The sequence below is a fragment of the Mirounga leonina genome, unplaced genomic scaffold (genome assembly GCF_011800145.1).
Source record: "Mirounga leonina isolate KUSES-001 unplaced genomic scaffold, KU_Mleo_1.0 Mir_115, whole genome shotgun sequence".
NCBI lineage: Eukaryota > Metazoa > Chordata > Mammalia > Carnivora > Phocidae > Mirounga > Mirounga leonina.
In genome coordinates, this window is record NW_023270268.1 from 57,301,476 (window position 1) to 57,311,207 (window position 9,732).

The 9,732-nt window shown below is 35.2% G+C and overlaps 1 protein-coding gene across 1 annotated transcript; it reads right to left on the reverse strand.

Annotated features, from left to right (window-relative positions):
* Positions 1–2,810: 2,810 nt before the first annotated feature.
* LOC117999502 (anaphase-promoting complex subunit 13-like) lies at positions 2,811–3,071 on the reverse strand. Its single transcript, XM_034988671.1, is given in 1 exon segment — positions 2,811–3,071. A coding segment is annotated over 1 exon segment (261 nt).
* Positions 3,072–9,732: the final 6,661 nt, after the last annotated feature.

Sequence of the window (9,732 nt, forward strand, 5' to 3'; positions counted from 1 at the left end):
CAAAGCTGAGACACATCCTCACTAGTCTACGTTAGTAATATAGGCTATGAGCCCATGAATCTGATTTTCAATCTTTACTAAAAACAAGCAAGCAAAAACTCTAAGATTAACAACAAACAAAATCCAACTTCCTATGAGATATCACTCAGCCATGTGAAGGGAAGACATCCTCCTGTTTGCAACAACATGGATGCACCTTGAAAGCTTTAAGCTAAGTGAAATAAGCCAGAAACAGAAAGACAAATACTTCATGGTATCACTTATGTGGAATCTTAAAAAAAAAAAAAAAAATCAAACTCAAAGAAACAGAGAGTAGAAAGTGGTTGCCAAGGGCTGAGGGGTGGTGAGGAAAATAGGGAAAGATTGGGAAAAGGGTGCACTTTCAGCTATTAGATGAATAAGGTCTGATCTAATGTGTAACATGGTGACTATGGTTGATAACACTATATTATATAATTGAAATTTGCTAAGACAGTAGAACTTAAGTGTTCTCTCTCACACACAAACATAAATAGGTGAGGTGATGGATGTGTAATTAACTTAATGGAGAGATTCCTTCACAAGGTATACATATATTAAGTAATCATGATGTAAATATTAAATATCTTACAATTTTGCCAATTATACATTGTAGGGGCCAAGGGGTAAAATGTCCTGCTCCAACTTTGCCCCAAAATGTGCCACATTGGCATATTGATTATTTTAAATAGAAGTTACTTAAGAGACAGCCTGTGCAAGAAGGACACTCAGAATGCCCTCAATCCCCTAAAAGCAGGAAATAATTTCCATTTGTGAAAGGTACTTTCCCTGGACAATGAGGTAAAGAAACACTTTATGACCAGAGATAGGAAACCTAAGGCCTAGATGACTGTATAAACAAAGCTTCTACTTTTTACTAATTTACCACCCCAGCCAAAATTCTGTTTAGAATTCCTTGCCAACTGAAGCTCACAAAGTTGAGTTTTCTTTGCCCTGTGAATTCTTTACAGATTTATTGTCCCTTTATCTAAAAACTATAAAAACTATCTGCCTTGGTAATTACTTTAGTTCTCAATTTCATTATTGGGTCCCTGTGCTCATGTAATAAAATTTTGGGGGGTTTTTCCTCATGTTAATCTGCCTCATATAAATTTAATTAATAGTCCAGCTGGAAGAACTTGAAGGGTCATAGAAGAACTTTTTCCTTCACTTTAACCTCAATAAAGCTGCGTTAAAAAAAAAAAAATGAAAGTCAGAGAACTGAAAACAATCTACATTTTGTAAGTGGAGAGCAGTCAGGATTATACAAAGAATCGATGGAATAACTATAATAGACTTGAGTTAGATATACTAGGTATAGAATCTAGAGAATCAGATAAATAGGATGCAAGGTTGTTGAGCATTTCTGTGTTATTCACCACTGTATTTCTAGCCCATAAAATGGTTTCATCCGATAGTAGGAGCTCAATAAATATTTGTTGACTCAATAAATAAATGGAATATGGATTCGTAACTTGAAGTGGTAAGCAGTATGGATCAGTTGCAGTTCCTTAAACAGCAGAGTAGCAGGATGAAATGTGTTTGGAAAGCTTATTTTGGCGGTGGTTATGTGAGGTGACACTAGAGGAATAATCACATGGCAACGTTGATGGAACCATTTCTATGGGAGATTGCTTGACTCAGCCATGTTTTGAACATCTCATCATCAATGCTTTCAAATGCAAGAAAACCCAGCATTACAAATACTATCAATTGAATCAATCTGACATTTATGCCTTATGGTATCTTGCTGAGCTATCACAGCATTTGCATTAGACATAAGCAGTGAACCAAGAAGGAAATGCTTTGTATCCACTACATTTGGCAGCAAAGCTATATAAAACAAATCTGTTCTGCATTTGTATTAAAGTTGACATCAGTGTGCGTGTGCCTGCAGAAAATGGAGAGCCAAAAAGAAAAGGTGTTTGCTCTTGAATTTTATTTTATATATTTATTTTTCAGTGTTTCTTGTTTTTTAATGAGGGATGCAGAAGGATAAGCCAGGACCTCTTTCCAGAGTTCACAACGTAGGTAAGAAAACAAGAGATACCAATTATCAGAGGCAAGTAATTCCAGGAGATAAATGTCCATGAATGTGTTTTTCAAAATACACGTTCTTATACAAATGTGTAACTAAATACTGACTTTGTGGTGTTTCTGTTATATCTGAAATTGCTTTGAGAAATACGAAATCTTGTTATTGGGTAAAACTAGTGGTCCAGCTAGCCAAGGCCCTTTCCAGTGGCACAATTAACTTGCAGGGAGAGCAGAGATAACTGCCAAATAACTTTTAATCTGTGAATTTATCCAAAGTTTGAAAATGCCATGGGAAATTTTAGGAATCCCAGCAATCAGTGAATGGGTTCTTCATATACCGGCAGGTGCTATATGTTGCCACTCAGAATGCTCCTCAAAGTGGCACCATATGAGAACTTCACAATCTCCTTCTGCCTGAATTCCTCTGTCTTTGTCCTTCCCTCTCGTATCTTCAATCACCTGTATCACAGGACATATGTAAGTAGCTGGGAAGGTTAGACTCTGATAGTAAAGCGAAATCAGAGTTAAAGGCAAATGTTTAACCAGTCACGTTCAAACACAAGCTAGTGAATGAAGAATTTTAGGTTCAAGTGGCCAAATATTCTGCATTCCTGAGAAATCTCAATCAGTTTCTCATTCTGGTGAGCATTTTCACATTGCACTTTGCTGCCACAAATTAAGTGCATGTATATTTTTCAGTGCGGATTTATCACTGACAGATCTGAAATAGGAGACCAGAAGAAAATATTTTGTACCTATGTATTTTTAAAATATCCATGAAAAAGGAGCCAGGTGTTTCCTATAGGGAGAACGTTCTCATGGAGTTATTATAAGGCTAAGTCGGTTCACTCCATTTCTTGTTCTTTAACAGATTCTGTGGTGCCACCATTGTCTTGTTCAGGTTCAGGAAGCTCATTCAGTGGTATTACATCATCCTCATATGGCAGCTTGTCTTCTCGCCAAGCACCATCAATCGAATCCAAGATCCCTCCATCTCTCAGTACCTCACTGTCCATTCTCCTGCAGCTAATCTTGTCAGATCAGTGCCGGACCCAGCGTTACACCCTGCTCTCCAATTTTAATATTAAAATGAACAAAAATAAAGCCAAGACAAATGACAAAAAGATTAAAACAAATATTTTTCACTTTTATTATAAATATGCTTGTCAACATAGAGCCTGATTTTGAAAACATCAAGAAGCAAGAGGGTTAATTTTCAAGTATTTGTTTTGATGATTAAAAAAAAGTTAATAAAGAATTACTTTCTACTCATCCTAGTTTCATCTCATTTTCCTTTCACTAAATAAGTCTGGAGTTGTGATAATCAAGATGTCCTAATTTTATTATCATTATTATGAGTAAAAATATTGTGAATACTATTATTATATTAGTAACAATTTTTTTTACTATAATAATGTATAATATATAAAATGTATAATAATAATGCATTTCACTAACATTCGTATAAGTCTTTATCTTCACTTACATTATTTCAGCTAGCCACAATAGGCAAGTGTTTGGATGGTGCACATATTATTATCTTTATTTTATATTGGGGAATCTACTAATTTGAAATGCTAGGTAACTCCAGGTCATCCAGTCATTATAGAACTAGAGTCTTTTATGTCCTATTTCTTTTACTCCACCACACTTCTATTCTTCCTGCTGCTTTCTTTCACTAGGGACTTCTTTTTTTTTCTTTAATGTCTGGCCAAAATTAAAATTTAGCACTGAAATACTGAACTTGTCCAAATTCATGATTGACCTTACTGAGAATAAAACATTTCATCTAAGCTTACAGGATGAAATTCTACTTTATTTTCAACTTGGTAATGGGATAACTATATTAGATAACCTAATTATTATCCTGCATAAATATATACACTATAATATAGTGACCACTATTCTCACTCTTGTGATAAAAGGAAATTTAGAAGCAAAAAGGATCAACTGTCTATTTTCCAAGAGTTTTTCTGGAAGCCATATTTTTAATCTACGTATATCTCTAAGTCTTTGCATAGGTGGTTCTGTGCTTTCTTAACTATTAACAAATTGAGACAATTAATGTTCAATAAATAATGTGCTACCCTATAGAGAAGTTCTTTCCCTCACTCTTCATCTATCTGAGTAATTAATATCGTTAGCCAATATTAGCTCCTAACACAAGGATTTCAAAAGATATTGTCTTCTATACAATAGAATTGTCACTCTCAAGTATTAGAGTTTAATCACTACACAGTGGTTAAAAAAAAATGACAAAAATTAACTTCTACCCAAATAATAAACTTCCCTTCCCTGAAATAACAGAAATAACATAAACATCTTGAGCTAAATTATTAAATTATCATAAAGAGAGTCAGGTCATAGATAGGGGAAAATCATTCTAAAGGCATGAAATTACTCTGGCAAGAATTGACTAAAACCTCATTAAAGTAACATAATTAAGAAAAAATGTATTTCTTAATGAGGACTCTGCTTGAATCTGGAAACATCAGGAAAGCATATTTTGCACATTTTTATTTAAGCACCAAGATACTTGTTGTCTGGTCTTAATAAGCAGAAAAAAACATATTTTGGATATGAATGAATCAGGTTGTCTTAGTAGAAGGATGCTTTTACACATGCAGATCACAGCGACTTTCCTTTTTTTTCATTCCGTGCTTACCAAACACATTTCTGATTGTAATTTGACTTGTAGACTAGCACGTGTTCAGATAGCATCTTAGTCATATTTAGGCCTTTAGTATAGCTTGCTGAAGGAGAGAAAATGTGCTGATCTACCTTTCAGTTCAGGCATTAAACATCTGTCTCTGGAGGCTTGCTTAATATGAGCCTGCTCTCATGAGACAAATCTATTCTTAGTGTGTTGATACATCCAGTCCTTATGCTTGCAAAGGAACTGACTCCAGGCAGCTGCAGTGAACTCTCAGAAATGACGAGGGCAGATGAGGCCTCCTGGAGAGAGCCAAAGCCTTTCCGGCCACTCACATGCCCAAAGCAACTTTTATTTTAACTTCGGTATCCAGCCTTTGCTATGTATTCAGAATCGTGATAATAGCTCCTGAGAATTTGGAGGCGCCTGGGTGGCTCAGTCAGTTAAACATCTGCCTTGAGCTCAGGTCATGATCCCAGGGGGATCCGCAGGATCAAGCCCCATGATGGGCTGAGCATCAGCTGGGAGCCTGCTTCTCCCTCTCCCTCTGCCCCTTACCCACGTGTGCCCTCTCTCTCAAATAAATAAATAAAATCTTAAAAAAAAAAAAAAAAAAGCTCCTGAGAATTCAGAGTTAGAACTTGAGTCTTTTCCAAGGAACTTGAAACCTCGTTTATGAAATGATTTTATTCTTGTTCTAAGAAAGGCAATGACTGAGAATTCTAAGTATGAAGGACCACGGGGTGTTAAAATTATAATATCATCATGACAGGAAAGGAATGCCAATTCCTTTATTTTACATCCATATGTGGGAAGAAAGCTTTGCCCATTTTATTTCCATACAGTGTCCAGGGTGATTATTTTAAATCATATTTGGTAAGTCCTTTGTTAAAAACCCCTTAAAATGGCCTCTTCTATTCCACTTAGAACAAAATGAGTTACCTTAAGCATGGGCTTGCATTTGTCTTTGCCTGTCTGTGCCTACATCTCCCACTGTTCTAACCCTTTCTAACCCCCCTCTGGTAAAAATGAATTATTTCCTGTCTTGGGTCAGGTTTCCTGGAAATAGGTTGAGAGAGATACATGTGCTTCGGAGGTTTATTAGAATTGAAAGGAAGTAAAGGAAGCACAAAGTTGGGCAAACGTAGTTGAACTGGGATACTTTTAAAACCAAAGCCTACGGTGGTCCAAATGGGAACTTGAAAGGCCCTTGGGAGTGGTACCAAATTGAGACAAAAGGCACAGGCCTGTGCCTCCATCCTGAAGGGGAAATCTAGAGAGTGCCTCATAACATCTACCTTGGTTTTTCTGAGCAGGTGAACATCTTTCCCTACGGAGGGGTTTTTCACATTTTTCTGTTCCTTTTGTCTAGAATGCTCCTCTCCTCCACCACTCTACCACTATTGTCTGGAAGCTTTGGGTTATTTTTTAGGTCATTTAAAAAGTTATAAATTCCTCAGAACGATTTTCTCTGATCCCTGAGTCTAAATTACATCTTTCTTTTAAACTCTTACATAGCAACCTATACTTTTATATAAAATATTTTATATAAAATTAATAAAATGTGTAATTATATTTTCTTGTGTGGTGTTTGTGTTTAGTATTGCTATTTTCCATTGTAATCTTGAAGCATACAGCTTCAAGTATATAGTTAGCACATAGCCCCAGTGACTTAAACATCACAGATGCCTAATAAATAACTTTAAATGAATTAATTAATAATAATTAATAATTAATAAGTCATGGTCTTCTTTTCCTTAGACTCTGGTAATTGCTGACATTTCTCCCTCACTATAACGATTCAAATTTAACTTCATTAATTTTTTCTTATGCATTTTATGATGTTTGTATTAGAATTGTCTCTGGTATTCTAATATAGCAGTTCTCAGATTTGGCTTGAACTAGAATCACCTGGAGGGCTGGTTATAGCTCAGAATACTGGGTCTCACCCCCAACATTCTGCTCCTATACATCTAGGTTAGGGCTCTGTATTTACATTGATGCTGATTCTTCTGCTCTAGGAATGACACTTGGAGAACATTGTCCCAGGGAAACTTTAAGATGAAACAGTTTTGTGTATAGTAATTTGGGAGATATTTTTATCCTTATGAAGCCACTCTGTGGGATAGGACATGGGCAATCATATGTCAAACCCTATTTCAAATTTGAAGCTTTTGTTTTTTTTGAAGATTTTATTTATTTATTTATTTATTTATTTATTTATTTATTTATTTGAGAGAGAGCGAGAATAGAGAACCTAAGCGGGGGAGGGAGGTGGCAGAAGGAGAGGGAGAAGCAGGATCCTTGCTGAGCAGAGAGCCTGATGCAGGACTCTATCCCAGGACACTGGGATCATGACCTGAGCCAAAGGCAGACGCTTAACTGCTTGAGCCACCCAGGCACCCCTCAAATTTGAAGTTTTTTGACCAAGACATATGTAATGAAGTGTAAAGTTGTATCAATCAGATATCAGAATTTAAAGTAAGAAAAGTTAACAAAGTAAATGGAGAAATCACCACCTATTCTGTTCTGTAGAAAATAGGAGAAAAGCAAGGGAGATTGAATCACCAACATGACCATTTTTGTTGACTGTCTAGCATTGCCATTTGATGGGAAAGTAAATTCCAAGAGCAGCTTTTGGTAAGTAGATAGTGTACAGATAGAAGTGAATGAAGAGAGAGCCGTATCATAAATAAATGACTCTTTGATAAAAGGGAGTGGGAAACACTTATCAATCACCATAGACAAAAACACCTATATCTAGACAGAACTCAGAGAAGCTTTCTATGTACTGCATTGAATCAGATCTGGGTTTCTATTGACTTCATTTACACTGGTGTTTTCATGAGTACGCATGTATACTTGACAATCCCACCAGTCAACAATTCAAGATGATAACACATTGAACAATCAAGAACAATCAATTGGTCAAAGAAAAAAAAATAAAAATATATCTTGAAACAAATAAAAGACAAAAAGGATACATAGCCCAAATTTACGGGATTCAGCAAAAACACTTTGTGAAAAGGGAAGTTTACAGCAATAAATGTTTACATTAAGGGAAAAAAAAAAAAACAACACTAAACTATACACTTCAAGGAACTACATAAAAAAAGAGCAAAGTAAGCCCAAAGCTAGTAGTAGGAAGGAGAAATAAATGAAATGAAGAAAAAAAACAAAATAGAAAAGATCAATGAAAATAAGAGCTCATTTTTTAAAATGATAACATTGTTAAAATTTTAGCTAGATTTATCAGGAAAAAAAGAAAGAGGACTTGAATAAATTAAATTATAAATGAAAGAAGAGCCATTACAACTGACACCGAGACAGAGGATCGTAAAAGACTACTATACATAATTATATACCCAAATTGGATAACCAAGAAGATATGTATTAATTCCTAGAAACAGGGCCCCTGGGTGGCTCAGTTGGTTAAGAAACTGCCTTCGGCTCAGGTCATGATCCTGGAGTCCCGGGATCGAGTCCCGCATCGGGCTCCCTGCTCGGCGGGGAGTCTGCTTCTCCCTCTGCCCCTCCCCCCTCTCATGTGCTCTCTCTCATTCTCTCTCTCTCAAATAAATAAATAAAATCTTTTAAAAAAAAAAATTCCTAGAAACATACAACCTACCAAGACAGAATCATAAAAATATAGAAAATCTCAATACACCAATTACTAGTAAGACGACTGCATCAGTAATCAAAAACATCCCAATCAAGAAAAGGTCAAGAATAGATGGCTTCATTTCTTTACAAAAAAAAAAAAAAAAAAAAGAATGAATAGCAATTCTGAGCAAGAACATAGCTGGAAGCATCACACTTCCTGATTTCAAACTTTATTACAAAACTATAATAATCAAAACAGTATAGAATTGGTATAAAAACAGACACATAGATAAATGGAACAGAATGAAGAGTCCAGAAATAAATCAATATGTGTTTGATTAATTATACTCAAAAGAGCCAAGAATACACAATGGGGAAGGATAGTCTCTTCACTAAATAGTTTTGGAATAATTGGATAGTGACATGCAGAAAAAAAAAAAAAAAAAAAAAAAAGCAAAAAACTGGACCCCTGTCTTACACTATACACAAAAATAAATTCAAAATGTATTAAAGGCCTGAACATAATAAGACCTGGAACCATAAAACTCCTGTAACCATAGAAGAAAACATAGGAAACAAGTTCCTTCACATTGATCTTGGCAATTTTTTGAATATTACACCAAAAACAAAAGCGATAAAAACAAAAATAAACAAGTAAGATGGCATCAACTAAAAACCTTCCACTAAACAAAGGAAACAGTCAACAAAATGAAAAAGAAAGCTAAAAATGGGCAAAAATATTCACTAACCACATCTTTGATAAGGGATACTATTCAAAGTAATAAGGAACTCATACAACTCAATAGCAAAAAAACAAAACAAAACAAAACAAAACCCAGTTAAAAAATGAGCAAAGGACTTGAACAGAAATTTTTCCAAAACAAGACATACAAATGGCCAACAGGTACATGAAAAGTGCTCAACATCATCAACCATCAAGAAAATGCAAATCAAAACCACAATGAATTATCACCTATCTGTTAGAAGACTATTATCAAAAAGACACAAGCTAACAAATGCTGGTGAGGATGTGAAGAAAAGGAAACGCTTATACACTGTTGGTAGAAGTGTAAATTGGTTCAACCACTATGGAAAACAGTATGGAAGTTCCTCAAAATAATAAAAATAGAATGTTACAGCAATTCCATTTTTGGATATATGTCTGAAGGAAACAAAATCGTTATGTTGAAGAAATACCTGTACTTCCATGTTCATTGCAGCTTTCTTCACAATGGCCAAGGTATAGCAACAACCTAAGTGTCTGAATAGATATTTGTATAAAGGAAATATAATATATAAACAAAAGATCACTCAACCTTAAAAAAAGACATCCTGTCATCTACATCGACATGGATGAACCTGGAGCGTATTATGCTAAGTGAAATAATCCAGACAAGACAAACGCACATGGTATCACCTAT